Source organism: Chamaea fasciata, unplaced genomic scaffold (genome assembly GCF_029207755.1).
Source record: "Chamaea fasciata isolate MVZ Bird 193981 ecotype frontalis unplaced genomic scaffold, bChaFas1.0.hap1 SCAF_6, whole genome shotgun sequence".
Classification (NCBI taxonomy): Eukaryota; Metazoa; Chordata; class Aves; order Passeriformes; family Sylviidae; genus Chamaea; species Chamaea fasciata.
The window spans coordinates 72,554,868-72,574,914 of NW_027094091.1; the positions used below are offsets into that span (position 1 = coordinate 72,554,868).

The following is a 20,047-nucleotide window of genomic DNA, read 5'->3' on the forward strand; positions in this document are numbered from 1 at the left end:
CCTTTCTGGTCAATTATGCAATTCAGAGGAAGCAGTGTGGTGGGAAAGAACCCACAAGGCACTGAAAAAGACCAGACCCAAAGGAAAAGTTTTTCTTGGTTAAATAAAAATGCCCTAAATGCAGAAGACAGGAAAATATTGCCCTTGTTACCGGGCTAACTAAACATCCTAATTTACCACTAATAAATTAGTTCTTTTCCTTGACCTGCAGGGTTTAATTTTTGTGATGATGTTACATGTACTGTATTCTTTCACCTTCCTTAGCTTTTACTAATAATGATGGACATTCTGCTAGTCACATATATATATATATATATATATATATGAATGACGTTTCAGTGACTTGGTGTATTTTATGGTGCCCTGAACCTCTTTGAGCATTATAAAAGAAAGCAGAATTGAACAGAAACAGTTCTAGTTTCGCAGTCATGATACATGCATATTTTTTATTTCAGTGGCAATGACAAGATTATTTCTACTTCAGCTAATGGCAAGATCTTCATACTAGTAAGTAGTAAATTAAAATCTAGGATAGTCACTCTACAAAACCTTTTAACGATCAACTTCAAAACAATAAAATTTATGTACTTTTTATTTTATCAAATAATTAGTTAATGGGAATTTGAATAGACTAAACATGAGACTAACCCATTTGGGATGGCTCTTGATACTTCCTCCTGGACTAAAAATTTATGTCGGTGTCAATCAATGAATGCCCACTTTATTATTGCTTTTGGAGATGGCTTTACTGAACTGCATTTAATTTCCAAACTCCCCTCCCCCATTCATCAGGCTATTTTAACATTTAAATTCTTCCCTTCAATCCCATTTGACAGGCTAGTGGTGAAACACTGAGACTATTCGAAGTTGTTAGTTGAATAGGTAAGATTCAACCAAGACAGTGATCATGCCTGTTAGTACTGTTAAAAGTGTCTGATCCAGGCACAAAAGCTAGAAAAAAAAATCACTGATCAGCAATAGCAGTAGGTCAATTCTGATGGTGAGGATTAAAATGAACATTTCTTTGGGGCAGAGATGGCCAGGATCTCAGAAATATGATTTGCAAAGCTATGTAAAGGGAATAGAAACCCTGACGGAAAAATAATGCAATTTTTCAGTTGGACAGGCAGACTTTCAGGACATTGGATCAGGCACATACATTTTATCTGTCTCAAAGTGCTTCTTGCTGGAAAAGGTCTGCACATTGTGTTGGTTTATTTTGTTACTCTCCAGATTCTGTTTACAGTCAGAATTCCTTTCTCCTGCCATATCAGGATACATGCAATTTTTCTGATCAATCCTCCAAGCCAAATAAGACCATCATTTTCCATAACAAAAAGGAACTTCCTAGAACAAACTCAAATCCAAATCAGAAATACAAGAACTTCGCCTTGCTTTTACTGCCCCAAAATTCATCTAGCTGCATTCAGACAGGAGGACAAGGGGGAAAATGTTCCCTTCAGCCACTGTTTCATTCTGTTGGTTGCTGTCTTGAAATATCTGTGCACTACAAATCACACATTTCTTCGATAAACTGACACAACACTTTTCTGGAAGGCTGGATATTAGTGAGCTTCAAATTGCTGAAGGCTTTTTGTCCCTAACGTTCAAAGAAAGCGAAGGGATTTTGATTTTGCGAGGCACGTGCTTGTTGAGCAATTACTCCCTAGAACATATAATGCTGAAGAAAATCTCATTTCTTTTCCAGAGCAGCCTCTGTATCTCAGCCATCTGCCACTGACTTTAGCCATCAGCCCCTCCAGAAGCATGGTTTCATCTTTCACTGAAGGATTAGCCCATGCCATTCTCATCCGCTTTAGTCTTGCCTATCTATACACTTAATGCCTTATTTTTAAATGTCTCCTTGCTGATTATAACACACAGATTATAATCCTCAGAGGTGAGAAGAAGATGAGGAGATGACCTGTACAAGTACGAGGGGGACATTCCATCAAATTTTCAATAAGCTCTGAAAGGGAGGACATAACCTCTCTTTGTTGTGGGTGCAGTTGAATCTTTTCTGTTCTCTTCTTTTGCCAGGAAGATATGAGTGGCTGGAGTGTTTGATTCTATATATAACTGGTTGATGTCAGCTGGATGCCAACCCCTTTGGAGAGGATCAGCCCCCCAGTTTGTCTCAGTACTAGGTACCATGCAGATCCCAGCACAAGGGTACAAACCATCCAGGACCAGGCAGGTCATCCCCATGCATAACTTCTGAAGCCTCAGCTAAAGGGTTGACATCGCTTTTTATCTGCACAACAAAACAGTAGGGTAAGTGTATTGTTTCCTGAAATGTTTTGACATTGTCTGTCCTACAAACTGCCATATACAAGACATTTATGTAACCTCTTGACTCTGCAACTTGAAAGATGTTTATATTTTTACTTAGTCAGAAATGCACCTTCTTTAAACATGCCAGAGGAACTAGTTTCATTCCTCAGATTCTTTATTAGATTAAGAAATTTCAAAATGTAACATTTCTGAAAACATAAACCAAGATGTAAATTAAAATTATTTAGAAATTTACATCCTGTAGTATAGTGAGTAGATGTGAGAAGGCCTATACACTGACACTGATTTTTGCTGAAGAATTTATGTAACCAACTTAAAGTCCATTCCTTTGAATTTTCTATCCATCAAGACATGTCCTAACATCTGTCTGCAAACACGAACTGCCAGTGCATTTTGCAGTGCAGTATTTCTCAGTCAGAAACCCCTGACTTCACTGTTCAGCCATTCTAAACAGGCTGTTGGAAATGAAAGTTGGCCAAACTGTGCGTGCTGGCTCAACAATATAAAAATGTGTTGTTTTTTTGCAGCAAGGAAAAATCGTATCAGAAAATCACAATGTTATCAGATTCTGCCCTGGCCAAAGAGAGGAAAGAGCAAGCATCAGCCATTATGGATGAAATACACAGAAATGGTATAGCACTGAACCCAGCTTACTACATATGCAATGTCCTCCAGCCCTCCCTAATACATTTTTTTAATCATAGAGTTTAACTCTCTTACAGCTTTGTCTCTGGGTGTTTTGCCATAAATAATCTTGTGGGAGTATCATGCTGCCTATGGTAACTAATCCTTTTGTAGTTGCCTCTTTTCATTTGAAAGCTATTTTCAGATGAACAACTGCTGTGGAGGAATGAAGTAATCTAACAGCTGATGTACATTCTGCTAGGATAGCCTTTCAGAACATTATTTGGGGTTAATAACATGACTTCATTCCACTTTAAAAGGCTATCATCTAAGAAACACAATGATCTGTCCCCCCCTCCTTTTTTTTCTCTGTTTCACTCTGGTTTTTTATATAAATGATAAAATTTTTTGAAACAAATGTTTACATCTCTGTTCTTCTCAAATCTTGTCTTTGTAACTAACACATTTTACTAGCATTTGGCATTCTCTCTAAAACACAGCCACCAATTAATCTTGTTTGACAGAAATTTTACTTCTCTGTAGTTGCAATGATGAAAATGCAGGCACTTTTTGGAAGGTTGTTTGATTTTCTAAAACAGGTTCTTGAAGTTATGCTTCTAGCATGACACCTTAAGAAGAAATTAACTCAGTTGGGAATACAAATCTGCTTGGCTTTCATTAGGCATGTGCTGGATGCTTTTGGAGAGCCTTCCAATCCTGGCCATGAAGCCTTTTTTATCATCTACATAAAAAGATCAATTTTCTAAAAGTGACAAGCACCCCACAAACCTCACTGCAACCACAGGGAGCTGCATTAATATTTGGAATTTATGAAAGTTATACCACTTTCATGGGATGAAATGTTGAATATTGAATTCCAGTTTTGAAAATCTTTCCAGTGGGCTTTTGTTTCAAAGAACTTGTGAATGGTTTCTGCACTCACTCAATGACCACTGCGATTGCATGAAGAGTAGGGTGCAAGACCTAAGAATTTTTAGAACGAGAAGCTACAAATTTGCCTGGTCCTACTCCTTCTGATATTTCCAGAGGTTTTATTCTGAGGTTTCTATTCCTAAGCAAATACCTCTTTCCTACTTCCATTCTCCACTGAACACGCACTCAAATCTGAAAGCCAGTCTGTCCTTCCAGATTTCATTACAACCTCCTTTTTTTTTTTCTTTTTTTTCTTTTTTTTCTTTTTTCTTTTTTTTTTTTTTTGTGGTTTTGTAAACCCAAGCACTACATGTGCCTGAAATAGCCTGTAAGCTCTTCAGGGCAAAAGAAAAAAAAAAGGTCTTTCATATGTTTGTTTGGAACCAGGCATTTCACATGGTAAATGTTGCTACTATTCATAGCAATACTAATAAATGTAGCATACAGCCCTTGAAACCATTGGCGTATTTGGATAATCTGTGCTGATGCTTAACATTTGCCTCACATAATCTTCCTTTTTATTATTTACGTATTATCAGATTTGCTGTCAAGATTCATACTCATAGTTATGGCAGCTTATCCTGCAAGATATGCTGTGATATGTGGCCACTGAAGGCAATTCCAACTCTTGGAAAAATTCTATTTTTGCCTCTTCTTTGGATGCTTGAGATATTTATATGTTTTAAAAAAATAAAAGTCCATGAAATGAGTGTGATAAGAGACTGAAATTTATAACTGTACAAGTTCAGTGAAGCCAGATAGAAAACAGAAGGATAACCAAAGCTGTGGTGACACAAAATTTAAGCCGATTTTTAGGAACCAAATCTGAACAAGCCTTGGAAAAACCAAGGAGAAATCTGGCATTTAATTGGCTAGATTCAGCTCAACTAATTTTTGACATTTTGTTTTGCCCAGAATTGTTAATTCAACGAGCTTAATTTGAGATCTAGAAGGTGAACTGCTGTCTTTCTGGGCTTGGAATATCTATTCCTAATGACGGTTCCGCAACTGGTAATTACACCAAAATTAAATGTACAGTTCCAGCCAGTCTCACAGCCCTGTGAAGACTCCACTGCTAACACAGGTACACAATAGCAGAAGGCTCTGTAACATAAACCTAGCACCTCAGAATGGTGCAAGCATTCCTAGTCCATTTTTATTTCAGACCCTTTCTATTATAATGCTTTCAGGTAAACAGTGACTCTCCACTTCCTTGTTAAAAGACATTCATAGCAGAAACAGTTGTTGGTGAACACCAAAATCAGCCAAGTTTTCTGTCAGTGTCTGAGACCACCAGTCTCTGGGCAAGACTGGTGAAGACTGACAGTCCACCTCCACTGTTGGCTTGTGGGACTTTTTTAGAGGAAGCAGACACATCCTAAAATGCTGCAGGAATAGACACCAACTTTAAACCTCCTTACAGTCTCAAAGAGAAACTGCATGAGTAAATCAGGGGGTGCATACAGTGACCTCCTCAAGCCCTTGGTTTGTCACAGGCAGACTTGGAATAATCAGAATATTTCTAACACTACTTGGTAAAGGTAAACTTGGATGTAAATATGTATGTTTAAGGAAGCCCTTGGAGTTCATAACTTAAATCCCACGTCCAGTTCTATATTACTTCCTAAATGCATATGGTGGATTTATGTTTGTTGAATTTTGTTTATTAACTGGGAGATAGGATTTTGGGAGAAAAAGGTGAAACAGGCTTAACTTAAAAGTAAAAACAGATTGTTTTTATTAACATACACTAAGGAAAGAGAGAGGGGAAAAAAAAGAAAAAAAGCGATATTTAAAGACTTCTTACCGTAAACTGTTCACTTTTTTACTTAACACAGAGAGAAAACTATGATTTTTCAGTCAGTTGCTACTATTTAAACATAATTTTGCATTACTTTGGGAGAATTTATGGAGAACATGTGACAAGAAAAGGTTTGGTGGCTTTCAATGTCACAAATCTGCCACTGCTTGGAATTTTGCAGATAGCACTGCAGTCTCCAGAGGGGTGTAAAACACTCTTATTCATCAGCTAAGTTGTCAATCTATGCTATAACTTCCTTAAAAAAAACCCCTCTTCACATTCATACTAAACCACCACAATGCATTCTTCAGTATCTACATGATTAACTGTCCTTTCTGATGCAGTTAAAAATCTTATTTCTGATACTGCAACAAACACACTTTCTAATATCTATTATTAAAGTTTATAGTCCAGATTAAGGTATTTAGAAGACTGTAAACTGAAGGATTAAAGGAATATTAGGTATTGAATGCAGGAGGAACTATATAAATCATATTTAAATACAGTCCACTGTGATTTTAAGCACAGGACAAGAAGGACTTGGCAGGAACAAATTAAAGAAATTAAGTTTAAAGGTTAAGATTAGGATTAAACTATGAATTTAACTTTCCATATTATTTTACAATGTCCATCTATGACATTAATGTTCTCTTTCTATCCTCCCCTAAATGTCCTCCTTCCCTCATTCTCCATCACATTATCTGCACTGACACTGAAACTATCCCATGACACATCATAATGCTAGACAGATGATTAGATTTTAGTCGGCAAGGAATTCAAATGAACTTTACACTTAGGATTTTGGGATGCTGCCTGGATACACAATAGTACACAAGGGTGGGTTACAAAGTAGCTTGGAACCTTCAGTTAACATTAACAAGAACAGTGTGCTGTAAGGGAACAGCAAGGCCCAAAATAGATAACACCCAGAGTGTCCCAGAAGAATCCCGAGTGCTTTGGACACAGCTCTGCAGTTGCCTTGGCTCCCGGGTCTCTGAGGATGTGCACCCTCCCCTTTCTGTGTACAAACAACAAAAGCTTTTCTGGGTGAAAATGTTGCTGATTTGTGGGGTGAATTTCTTACTTCTTACTAACATAAAACCATCCAGCAGTCTCTACCCCTGCAATCATTTTGAGAAACGATAAAATCAAAATATTACATGAGGTCTAAATTTCAGGCCATGGGCCAAGAATCTGTACAGTTATCTCCATGTCAGAGCCAAAATCCCACCACTATCAGTCACTGATAGGGCTACACTGGGCAAGCTGAGTCATTTTCCTCCATGTTAAGAACTCTCTGTTTTGTAACCAGCTCTTGAACAACAGGAGGTTGTTAGGATTCTTTGCACACACTATTTTTACAGCAGAAGTGCACAATCCAGCTCATGATCCAGTTAAGTTGCTCTTGCTCCACTGAAATCCACTGCAAGCATTCAATTGAAATTGGTACGGACAGAAATGGATCAACAGTGATGAACTCCAGGGCCCATCAACTTGTTTGATTTACTATGTGGAAAACTTTTGTCCATCCAGCTTCAGCTAAATATTTAATATACCTGTCTCCATTAAGTTTTCCTAAATGTCAGCACATCACATTGTTTTTCCAACATAAAGTTACTAGGAGACACATGCCAGGCTGAACATGCCATTTACTCAAACAAAACCCTTCACATGCAATATTGACTTTGGCATTAGGTACCTGCCACAGTTAATTAATTTGTAACGTTAATTTTAAACTGGGCCTCCTGTCTGCTAACTCTGATAGCAGGAAATGTATTATGTATAACTTGTCCCCATTTCATTTTAATGTATTAAAATACATGTCAAAGTTCAGAATTTTAAATCCTGGAGACCATAAGAATATGTGAAGCATAGAATGTCCAATTATTGTCATATTTCTTAAATTATACAATGTTCCAAGGAAAAACAAAACAAAACAAAACAAAACAAAAAAAAAAAAGAAAAAAAAAAGAAAAAAAAAAGAAAAAAAAAAGAAAATGGTTTCTTCAGTGTTTAGGTTTCTGTATTTTAAGGTTTAAGTTTTATCTCTAGGATTCTGTGAGGGTTCAGTCACCAAGGAATAGCTTGCTTGGTGCTGCCAGCATCCCAGCTTCCAGAACACCACCATAGGAACGAATAGCGAAGATGACCATAGGAATTCTGACATTCAGAATTCTTTGTTTACAATCCTGATTGATCTTTCCTTCCCTTGCCTATGCATTCTCCTTTGCAAATTCCACAGGATGTGAAAAAAGACATTGAAGAAATTTTCCCCAAGTAGTGAATAAAGAAATATGCATCCAGTACTTCAGTTTCCTCTTAAAGAGAGTAACACCCAAAATGTCCTAAGTAAATCAATTCCTAGAAGCATGTTGTAATTCTTTATTAGGAGTCATTTTCCACACCTTGAGCTTTATTTTGAAAGTTAATTTGAAAATAGTATTTAATAGAGACTGGTAGGTGTGTTTAAAAGGGATTGTCTCTTATCTATCCAATGCAGGACACAGAAAGTGAACTGAAAATTTGGTGTGGGAACCCAGGATCAGAAGGAATTTTGTTTCCAGTCTCAGCAGAAGCCAGTTTTTACTAGCCTGCTATTAATACAGTCAGTAGGACACTACAGATCTGATCTTGATAACAGCTAATTTGGAGCTTGAGGTGCTTATCATCCTTGAAAATACAGGCTTGTGGCGTTCAATAATCTCCTCCAAAATACTGGAAGAAGGCTTAATTTCACTAACACCACATGACACCGTGCTATGTGTTAGCTAAATATGCATGAACATGTCATTGGATTTCAGGTGCAGAGCATGGAATATCAGACATTTAAGACAAACAGGGGTTTGTACTTACCCATTCTATTGCAGTCTCACCCAGCCTGAACCTTGGGAAAAAGGTCAGCACGCCCAGAGATATCATGGTGGAGGAATTGTCGACGCTCAGCAACAGAGGGGCCAGGCTCTTCAAGCGGCGCCAGCGGAGATCTGACAAATACACATATGAAAATTATCATTACGTGGCAAACAAGCCAAGAAATGTGAGCATTTTGTGGTGATTTCTTAGTGATTCTACATTGGGTTCCTTTGGTGCTCATGCGACACATTGTGTATGATTTACTTGTAGTTTCAGGAAACAGAAAAGCAAAATCCTAGAACGAGGCTAAGAAGAAGTGAGCCAATTGCATTTTATTAATTGAGATCCTATAGACAAATTAAAAATAAATTTACATTTCTTTTTATATGCTGTAGATATTTCCAACATCTTTGATTACTTGCTTAATGAAAGTTAAATTACACTGGGATAAAATGGGATCAAGTTTGAGCTTTGATAAATCTGCCTTTTTAAAATAAATCTGCACAAAAGAATCCCATATAAAAAAAATCCGAGTAACTGCACTGAGCACCCAAGGTTATTATTAAACACTACTATTTAAAAGCCCATCTATGAATATTCTCCCCCCTAATTCTCCCTCTACTATTAGAAGCTACACAGATAAATTCTGAGCACACCATCAATCTTGTCAGAATTCTGTACACAATTCCCTGATTTTGCTACACTCTGACAGATCCATTTCCCTCTAGTCCACTTTTTCCCCCCAAAACCACAGACTACACATGGTTTAGTCAGTATGACATTCCAACACATAAAAAAAACAATGCCTTTGGCTCCTGTTCCCTCCCTTAAGTGTCTATCTAGCACTGCTGGTGGTGTCTGCATCATCTTTAGGATTCTGCCTGCCAAAGTTAATCTTTCTAACATACTTCAGAATGACTAGAAAACATTCTGCCTTGATCTTTTTTTGTTGTTGTTTCAAGTTTAAACAAGTGTTATTTGTTTGCTTTCCTACTTCAAGAAACTCTTACTCTAAATCAGTCTATATTTAAATTGCTTTTAGCCTATGTGTCATAGCTAAAATAAGATGCTGACTTCTTATGAGACTCTAATTCTATATTTATGCAACAATGATTAAGCCTTCAGATGTTTCCTTAGAACCAATATCCCAATAGGAGGGTGGAAAATAACAGCATATCATGAATCTCCAGAAAGTGACCTCCACTGAAGTTGTTATTTTTACTACAAATAAAGGAAAAGACAATCCCAAACAAAAGCAGTTCAACAAACGCAGCAAGTTTTCAACTGATAGTGGAAGAGATGCTTTGAAGAATCAATGCTTTCAAACTCAAAGGGCTCAAACTTGCCAGATTTCTTGACCCTTTGGGTAGCATGGGTGCTCTGTCTGGCCCAGAACAGCTTCTAGTGGCTGGTGATGGAAAAAATGCTCATTTTTGGTTACTTAGACCATTTAAGTGTGAAGGGAATACTCTACCAAACAGCAGGACAGTGTGCTTTAGCACTGTATGCCCTGGGAATCAGATCTGGGCTGTAAAGGGCAGCATTACTGCAGAGAATGCCATGCCTGAAGTGCTATTCCTTTCTGTCTGAATGCAGCGTGGAGAGCCCATCCCGAGTGTCAGAATGGATGGCCTCAGTGTGGAAGGGATCCCCCAGCATGCCCCAATGACACCTCCCAACACACCCGACCCCCGGAGCCCTCCACACCCTGACAACATTGCCCCAGGTAATACTGAGTCTACAGACACCAAATACATTCGGTCTCATTTCACAGCAAAGAAATGACCATTTTTAAGGCAGTATCTTCAACAAGAATTTGTTAATGGACTCATACTAGAAACAGACACATTTGAGTCAGGTAACTAATCAGAACTTCTTCCAGAAATGTAAAGTGATGCTCTTAGTCGCTTATGTTCATTGTTAAAAATCAGATGTACCTTTCTAAACTGAAAACATATCTTAATACCAAGAGAGACTGCTCCTATACATACAGGTCTTAAAAACACTGAGAAAGAGATCCTCTGATTTAAAACTACATTAATACACTGATTTTTCTTTGCCAAATCATTGTTTCCAATATGCAACAACACTGATTTTTCTTTGCCAAATCATTGTTTCCAATATGCAACACTCTGCTTAACAGTCAGCAAGCCATTCATTGTAGTTTAATTATCCATAAATGTAAATCTGAAGCCCCTAAGTTTTGCTAGAACCCTTTAGAGAGGAGTAACTTTAAAAGCAATTTGCCTCTGGCTGCATAAACTGTTCTTTTTTAAATCTCTAACTGTGAGGGTACTGTTGGCTTTATTTAAAGGAGGGAGTTACAAGAAGGCCTTATTTTGTATTCTTTAAAGACTAGAGAAGGCTAATTTGTTTTAATTAATTTATTCAGTGATATAGCCCTTCTTCCTGTTTATGAATTATCCATGAGCAGGCCGTGGTTTTTACAAATTCGTTCTTTGTTCAGAATTACTCAATGCATGTTTTGTGCAGACCTTTTCCAGTCCATGTAAACTAGGTCAGTCCTGCTCTGCTGGTGACTGCTGAGGCTCTGTGCATCCTTTGGCCAAACACAATGCAAACAGAGGTAATTTCCATTGCTAAGACATGATATAAATCTTCAAGCCTTTCTTTAGGCAAAAAAGGTCTGGTCAGAGTAGATATAAAGTCACAGGGAGGTTTAAACTTATAGAATGAAATAGCATTCATTTAAAGACCTAGACGTAGATATACTTGTGGAAAATTTCATTCAAAGATGTAGAGTTATCTTACTTTCAATCACCAGTCTGTTTTTAAAATCTTTTTGTTAATATAGCCCAAGGACTATGTAGGTACTCTCTGGTTTCAAATGAATGCTTACAATAGAGACAAATTTAAAAAAAATAAACTTAGCCTCAAAAGCTGTTGGAATACTTTGGAGCAGTTATCTATCTAAAAGGCTACAGATTTCCCCTGCCAGATCTCTGTTTCTGTTGTAGCTGTGGCCTGGTGACTTGACCCAACTGTTCATTTTAAGTCACTGAGCAATTCTGCTGTGTTAGTTTCTGCTTACACAGGATGGTGGCAAGGAAGCAGAAAACACAAAGAAACATTATAATCATTTTACCTTGATCACATTGCAGGATATTCTGGACCACTGAAAGAAATTCCTCCTGAAAAGTTCAACACTACTGCTGTGCCAAAGTACTACCAGTCTCCCTGGATAGAAGCCATTAGGGATGATCCAGAACTGCTGGAAGCTTTATATCCTAAACTTTTTACACCTGAAGCAAAGCCAGAACTGCCTGACTACAGGAGCTTTAACAGGTAATCCTGAATGAACACTGAATTTTACAGACCAGAGGAATATTACTATGAAATAAAATTTTTCCACCAGCTTTAAAAACCCTACCACCTGTGTTTGCAAGTGTAAGCATAAAAATGAACACACCCAGAGATTACAAGCGCTAAACAGGAGCATTAAGGAGCAAATTAGTCTATCTCTAAAGCACAGAAATTCAAACTGTAGAACTAGGAATAGAAGATAAATTGCTAAAAATGTTGAAAGAAAGAAAGCATTAGAAAAGTATCAGTGCCCAGAGAAGTCGAGGATGCCCATTGCTGGTGGTGTTCAAGGCCAGGCTGGATGGAGTTCTGAGCAACCTGGTCTAGTGCAAGGTCTCCCTGCTCATGGCAAGCAGGTTGGAACTAAATCATCTTTAAGGGCCCTTCCAATCCAAACCACTCTATGATTCTGTGATTCAGTGTACTCAATAAATGGGAAATAAGAGATTCAAATTCATTTCAGGATGCCAAATTCATTTCAGTAGGTACGGTATCATCAGATCTCTCAGTCAGAACTCTGAGTTGTATAATGCAAAGCACTCTTTTTCTGCTTCTTTTTTTAGTACAGCTCACATGGCTTTGGGTCAGGCAATGATGGCGGAATGAACTTTATCCCACAGCCAATCCCTCACACTAAATAACCAGAAGATTTCCTGTTTTATTACAGTATAACATTTTTAATATATTTGACAACCTTCAGCAACAAATTAACAGATTAAACTTTGCTTTATTTACATAGTAACTTATGTATCATGGCTCTCAGTAGAACTTCTAGCTATATGGATAATACCGGGTTTTTAAAGCTTTAAAGCAAATTCTTACTCATGTTTTTTGCTTTCTTTCATTCCATTTACACTATTTTTATTTACTGAAGTAATAGACAACCCTGCTGAGTTCCAGACAGCTGAGCCAAACCAAAACCCCTCCTCAAAAGGTCAGACAGCAATCTAATGAAAAACAAAATTGTTCATGGCAATAAAAACTTAGAGAAAAATACCACAAACATCATTTGTGTTCCTGATGTTGATGTGGGCCTCAACTATGAGTGCAAAGACTAAAACATTACACAATTCAACATCAAAATTGGCACTGCAGACACTGCATTAGTTCTGATTTCCTAGCTGCACTATACACTGCCATGTTAATAACTGAGTCTGTGTGGCATACTCTTCTCAGCAGACAAAACAGCAAATGCAAGTCAGAGATGTGCCACAGCTGCCAACATGAGAACAGTAACGGCACAGTTTATGTACTGTGCTGATTGAAACCTAAAAAACCATAAATTTAAAAAAAAAAAATAGACAGCCCAAGAAAAAATGCTGAAGACACAAATACAGGGAGACAGAATCAGTTCTCCCTCTCACAAGAGGTGCTAGTCATTATTGTGAAGGACACCAACAGACATGGCACAGAGACTCCATTAACAGGGATATGTGTCTCGAGATGGTGTCTGATAGAGTCTGTGGATTTTAAGGCTGTCTCTGTGGCCCCGTGTTCTGTTAGCTGCCCTCTTTACAACACTAACTATTTGGATTTCTTTCTATGTGGAGTTTCTCTGTGTATGACATGGCAGAACTGTGGCCCACCAGAGTCTGAATTTCTTGAACATATGTTCATTCTTATAAGGGAAAAGTCAATATTCTCCCTTGTAACTGCCATAAAAAACCCTAAAATTTGGCACATAAATCCATATCCAGACTGTGAAACTGGTAAATTCAAACCAAAAGTACAAAAACATAAGTCTACCACAACTCACCTCATGGAAAAAAACCCTGATATGCAATAGAAAAGGTTGCCTGGTGGCCCTAGAAAAGCTGTTACATGTTACAGTCACACTTATGTTTTCTAGCAGATTGAAAAGGAATTTGAGAATTTTAAAAATTAAAATTTGAGATCTTCATCTCTTGGAGAGGATTTTACAGCCATGACTTAGATGTCTACACTCCTAAAAATGCACAGGAGGGAGTGTTTGATGTTGGGATTTAAAACAGCACACTGCCATGCCAAGCTATCCAACAGAAGAACAGAAACTGGACTTCTGTGTCTACATCCTACTAAGTGATTCTGTGCATCTAGGTCACATCATCCTTGGCTTGCTAATTGCAGTCTTGGAGAGAAAGCAAATGATACTGTATTAAACAATTAAAGTGTGATACATTAGCACCATTTTGTTATCAGCGAGCATATCTATCTAGGCTTTCCATCGTGCTTCATCATCCAGTAAAGTGCCATTGTGTTTGTTCTCCTGCAAAGCGCTGCTACAGTCACCATTAGTCAGGAGGGGGTGTGGTTAACAGCAAGTGTGAGCCACAGGATTCCCAAGGGAATTGGGCCTGAAATCCCTCCCGGTTCATTCACTGGCGTCTGTTGAAGTGGCACTCAGACTTTACAAACCATTTCAGCCTTCTTTCCGCTTTCCTTGTTACACAACAAACTGGAAAAGCAGCACAACCTGGGCAGGTAGGGACGTCTGATGTGCTGGAACTGAGGCACACATTCACAGCTTAAAATTAAGTTCAGCACTAAACAGCATCCAGATTTTTTTCCACATTTTCCGCAGTGAAAAGGTGACCCTGGACCCTGCAGCAGTGCATTTCTTATAACACTAAGGAATTTTTAAAAACAAATAAGGGATTCATAGAGGTATTTTTTTGGAGTCTAGTATTCATTTTAAGCTGCAGGGACCTTGCAGTGCTGGCAGGGAAGGGCCGTGGCAGCAAATGTCAGGAGGGTTTGCGCTGTGAGGCAGGGCTGTCCGTGAGACAGGCAGCGGTGCTCTGACAGCACAGACGGGACAGAGGGCAGTGGGGCTCCGAGGGGCTCTGAACATACTTTGCACACCAGGCTACTCTTTCTCCTCCTCAGAGATATAACCAACCTGTGCTAGCAGAGAAAAGCAGCAGAACAGACCATGCCATCTGGCTTCTCTTGGAGATTCATTCCTATTAGGATTGAAGAAGCATTTACTAGTGAAAAAAATTGACTCTTTTACCAGTGTGGAAGCACCAAGTAATGAATCTGTGGAAAAGCAGCATGAATCTGCATTTGCCAAGGGGTTTATAACATTACTCAAATTAGTACCTTTATTCCATCTGCTTTCTTGGAGCTGGATAAAATGTCAAAGGTAGGATTATGAGTAACATACAAAGCACCACATCTTACTCACATAGGACAAGCAAGTCAGACTAGTTCTGCCTCTCCTACCAGATAAATTCTCGCTCAGCTTTCTCAATTCCCAAAGACTACTCTTTCAAAAGCACTACAGGAATTCAGTCCATCTGGACTGGGCTCTGTTTTCCTTGATTCATGGAATCTGAAATCCATTATAAAATGCTAAAATCCCGAGTCTCACAGGAATTTTGGGTGCTAGCTTGAAGTGACGAGAGATTAGTGGGAGCTGGGTGCTTAGCCAGTTCCTTAGCACCCAAATACCTCTGTGAAATTAGCATTAGCTCTTGCACTAAGCTCCCCTGAAGCTCTGAGCATTTTGCAGGGTCAAATTCTTTGCTCCTACGTCTCATTTTTTTTTCACAGAATTAACGGGAAGCAAAATGTTCTATGAATGATGGTCCCATTTTAAAATGTGAAACTCACTTTTTTTGTGATTATGTAACCAAAGGTGCTAATCTAATGCAGTTAAAACATTTCTTCAGACTTTCCCAAATCATTAACTACAACCAGTCTCCTATGTTGAGACAATATAATGTTCAATAAGAAAGATTGAGGGTAAAAAATTAAAAAGGAATCCTGTTAAAATGACAGCTTAAATAAGTATGATTGTGCCTGCTATTAAATCAAGCACCTACTTTTTAGGAATATGTAAAGTGAATATTAAACAATCTGTTACACTTCCTGGTGCTATTTCCTATGGCTCTGAACCAGCATTTCCACCCTTATTATGAGCAATGACTACTGGAATTTTATAAGCATGAGATTTAGGCTTCTATACAATGAATCAGAGCTCAAGTAGCACAGCTGATGAGCACACAACAGAGGTCATTACAACACCATGCTGTCAGACAAGTTATTGCTCAGAAGAACATATTTACTGCTCCTGTAAAGGAAAATCAACATCTCTTAGCCAATTACTGTACTATCCTTTCTGTCAATCATCATGTGCCCCTGCCTATAAGGCAGGAATGCGGAGTTCTCTGAGGCCAGACTTTGTATAGCAACTACAGGGGAGTATTTTGCCACAAAAGATACTTAAATTTCCAAAGAAAGCCCTCCTGTTTCTGTCACATAGAGGAATATGCTCTATTTAAAACCCAAAAATACTAAAAGGAGGATGTTTTAGACAACAGAATTGTTTTGCAATTTATACAACTATTATAAATCTGTTTGTTTTGATTATCCCTTTAATATACATATCAATGACAATTAAACATCACAACAATGTGAGAATGTGTATCGCAATTAGGGCAGCAATTAAAACAATATTTATTATCCGGTGAGATGTAGATCGCTACATTCACTCTGTGCCAATTACCAAGCAATTATTTTTAATCAGTATCATATGGTATCCATGTTGACATTGTGACCTAGAAGACAGCCTCACAAGAAAAGCTTGATACCACAGGCTGGATACCAATGTTGGATTAACAATTTCCTTTGACCTCAAGAGAGTTTAATGCCTGGACTGGCTGCTGCTGCTGCAACATCCTGTCTTATCATCATTTGAGACACATTTTTAGAGCTTAATCCAAAGCAGTGTTCTTCTCTCAGTGAGGGTGCATGCCCAGAGCTTGCATGATTTTTCGTATCTCCCAGGATTGATACTTTGGAATTAACACCATCCCCTTCAACAAATGCTACTCGTACAAAAATGCAATGAATCATCCATGTAATGACAGAGCAGACCCATTTCTTTTATGTCATAGATTCATTTTTCTGAACTAATCTCTTCTTTTTGTGTATGTGTACTTAATTCTTAGTACAAAACTTAGGGATTTTATCCTGCTGAAAATCTTAGACAGATCTTCAAATGATCTCTTTTAGTTTCTGTTGGTATTAATTTCTCTGGGCTTCCGCAATAATACCTGGGGCCACTGGAAATATATTCCATCTGTTTTCCTGTACCACACACAGAATATACCAAGGCTGGAGAAATTCCATTTCAACAAAAATTCATTTTCCCATGCCATTACATGTCTGGTTTTGCAGAAGTCAGGTGCTTTGTGCAGTTTAAAAATCTGACACTCTTTAGTGGCTAGAATATATCCCAGCAAAGTTATGCAGCTGATCAAAATGCAGAGCACATACCACAGTCTGTTTGTTTGTACAAAGGAGGCTGGAAGAAGTGACAGGAAAACTCAAGGGTTTTTTGGGGGGGTTTTTTTGTTGTTTGTTTTTTTTTTTTTTTTTTCCAGGTGAACTCTGTATTTACATAAAATCAGGGGAGGTATTTGGAAATACTGTTGTTTTAAAGTGTTTGCAAATACATGTAACAGTCAGCTCCAGCTTAGTATTCCTTATCTTTCAGTTTCTCAGGCTTACTGCCTGAAGGAAAATATACATTTAAATAACATGAAAAACGCTGGCTGAACAGTGTTTCAAGTTTTAGTTACATAAACATTTTCTTCAGAAACAAAGCTGGTGTATCAAGTCCTCACCCATTCCCTCCTTTCCGAGGCTTGTTGTCTTTGGCTGTTCCTTTCTGCTTCACTCATTAAGCTCCACTCCTCTTCACTTGTATCGCTAGAACTGTTGAAGCATACTGATATAAACTAGACTGCTGAAATAATTTGGGTTTTGAAGTGCTCCTTTGTTTTGAAGGGTCTTTGTTTAACCCGGATCACAGAAATGACCCAAGTTTATGGCACAACCCACATACATTCTAACTGGTACAACAATATGGTGCTGGGTAGTGGGAGGAAGAAGCAGCTGAGGAGAGGAGAAAATGGGGTGAGAAGTTTTTGAACTAATTACTTGCCAGAGAGAATGTGTTGAGCTACAGTTTCAGATTTATCAACTTATCACCAACGAAGTAAGTTTAGTAACTGTGACTCACCAGTTACAGGGTTTTCTTGCAACATCTTTTTCTCTCTGGCTTTTCCATCCATTTGAATTTTAAAAAAGGCTTCGAGCTTTATCTAAGGGGAAATTAATCAGATCTGAAAGAGAATTTCCCAGAAAAATAAACAGAATGCTTTTCTCCAAAGCTTGAACATGTAAACAAGAAATTGGAAGAAAAATCTGTTCTTTTCAGCTTCCGGGTGGAAAAGAAAACAAGTATTTTTAAAATCACATTTAAGTTTTATTTCTCTGATATCTACAGAGTTGCCACTCCCTTTGGTGGTTTTAACTTTTATTTCTCTGATATCTACAGAGTTGCCACACCCTTTGGTGGTTTTGAGAGAGCATCAAAGCTGGTTAAATTCAAGGTACCAGATTATAATATGCTGATGCTAAATGATCCCAGATTCATGATCCTTGCAAACCCTCTTGCTGCCAGAAGATCCTTCAACAGGACTCCCAAAGGATGGACGTCTGAGAATATCCCTGTAGTGTTCATTCAGCCTGCGGAATCCAACACCGTTCCAGAAACTGAGGACCTGTGAGAGAGGCTGCATTCTACATGCTACAAAATGCTGACAGCTGCACATCTGTGTATTTTCGGTCCAAATATTGCTAAAGGCTACTGACAAAATTTGTCCTTGGAAGCTGGAGTATAACTAATAATGTGGGATGCAGTGTCTCTTTTCTGGCACCCAGTTTCATCTGTAAACATGAGCTAAATAAAGTCACTTGGAAAATAAGACAGTGATATTTTCTATTTGTGTTAACATGTTCTTCTTTAACTTTCTGAAATCTTTGTATGTCATTTAAGAACAAGCGTACCAAGAAAAAAGAAGTGACACTACTCACAAGGGACTTGAGAGGTACTTGATAATTTACTCTTGAGTGACTTGATAATTTAGGAAAAACAACCAAGCAAACTCTGCAGTCAATGCACCCCAAGTCCTGCCTGCTCAAGATAAGCTCTGACAAATCAACCTTCTTCCCAAACCCTGCCTTTGGCCCAAGGTAAACATTGTGTCATTACTTCAGTGACAGCAAGTTCAGGCTATTTTCCTCCTTTCTGACTTTTCCTCAGCTGTTATGATGCACATCAGTGCCTGTGTCACCTGGATTTGTTTACAGAAAACTCAGTAAATTTGGCAATGACGAGGATTACGTACTGGGATGAAAAAGTACAGAGGTATTTCCTGGATGTCTAGAATGTTTGTATTATTCACAACTAAAAAGCCCAGCAATGACTGGTTATGTCAAGCATACAAAAATAGTATCACCAAGCACTGTTACCACAAATGCTTTTCTTACTAGAAATTTCATAGACCTTTCCCCCTACATCTATACTGGGACTTAAAGCATGGAAGAGTCCTTGCTCTTGATATACTGACAAGCTCTGATATTTTATAAATATCACTATATATGTTTTTCAAATGTCATTTCAAGGCAGAAAGAAATGAAATTTTTTCCATCCATTTCCTTTAATTTATTATGTCACTTGATTTTCACAAATACATGGACAGGTCCTGAAAAAATTTAGGAAATAAAGAAATAAACTAAAAAAAAAAATCCACCTCATTGACTGGGAACATTTTCCTAGCAAGGGATTAGTTTGGGGATCTTAACTGTGCACATTGTACAACCATTTAATGGACAACGGCAAACCCACAAATTCTTCAAAGTTAACAATGTGAGACTAAAGAAAAATCTATGGTGAGGTGTAATGCAAAGAATTTCTGGAGGAATTAGTATTTTATGAGCATTCATAAGGCTGTTGGAGGAGAAATATGAGAAAACTACACTGAGGAAATACAGAGTGAGGACTGTGAAGAGGGAATACACCATTTTTAGTGTACTATCTGTAAAAAAAACCCTATACAGGCAGACCATGTATAGTTCCCTGTTTATCCGTGGATACACTGGAGCAGAAGGGGCTCGGGAGGCCTCAGATGTTTGAGAGGCGCTGAGCCTGTATGGACACGTTCAGCTGATGGTCTGAGCAACAGAAATCCCCGGCAGTCCTTTGGCTCTGTCTGAGACTTCTGGAAGGAGCTGTGTCACCGCCAAAGCGGGAGCTCTGATTCCCCTCTCAGCTGGGTCGTGAGCTGCAATCATTAGCTGCAGTCATTAGCTGCCCTATGCCTCCTGTCCCAGCTCTGCCACCAGAGAGCCCCAGGCACACCAGCCCATGGAAGCCCAGCTGGC

At 38.3% G+C, this 20,047-nt stretch overlaps 1 protein-coding gene and 1 long non-coding RNA gene across 3 annotated transcripts in view; one reads left to right on the forward strand and one right to left on the reverse strand.

Moving 5' to 3' along the window:
- Positions 1-11,750, reverse strand: part of LOC136290455 (uncharacterized) — a 23,766-nt gene extending 12,016 nt beyond the window's left edge. Inside the window, exons 1-3 of one of the 2 annotated variants that reach the window (XR_010721130.1) lie at positions 11,613-11,745; positions 8,507-8,637; positions 6,306-7,551 (exon numbers count right to left, since the gene is read on the reverse strand). This is a non-coding gene — a long non-coding RNA (uncharacterized lncRNA). Of the gene's footprint in view, positions 1-6,305; positions 7,552-8,506; positions 8,638-11,612 lie in introns of those variants that run through there. The other variant, XR_010721129.1, reaches the window with a different exon arrangement.
- On the forward strand, positions 2,096-18,804 carry MYOZ2 (myozenin 2). The gene is made up of 6 exons (XM_066184869.1): positions 2,096-2,274; positions 2,823-2,926; positions 8,521-8,690; positions 10,103-10,232; positions 11,629-11,812; positions 18,159-18,804. Exons 2-6 carry the CDS (start codon positions 2,851-2,853, stop codon positions 18,388-18,390), a joined length of 792 nt encoding a protein of 263 aa, XP_066040966.1. The 5' UTR covers positions 2,096-2,274; positions 2,823-2,850; the 3' UTR covers positions 18,391-18,804.
- Positions 18,805-20,047: the final 1,243 nt, after the last annotated feature.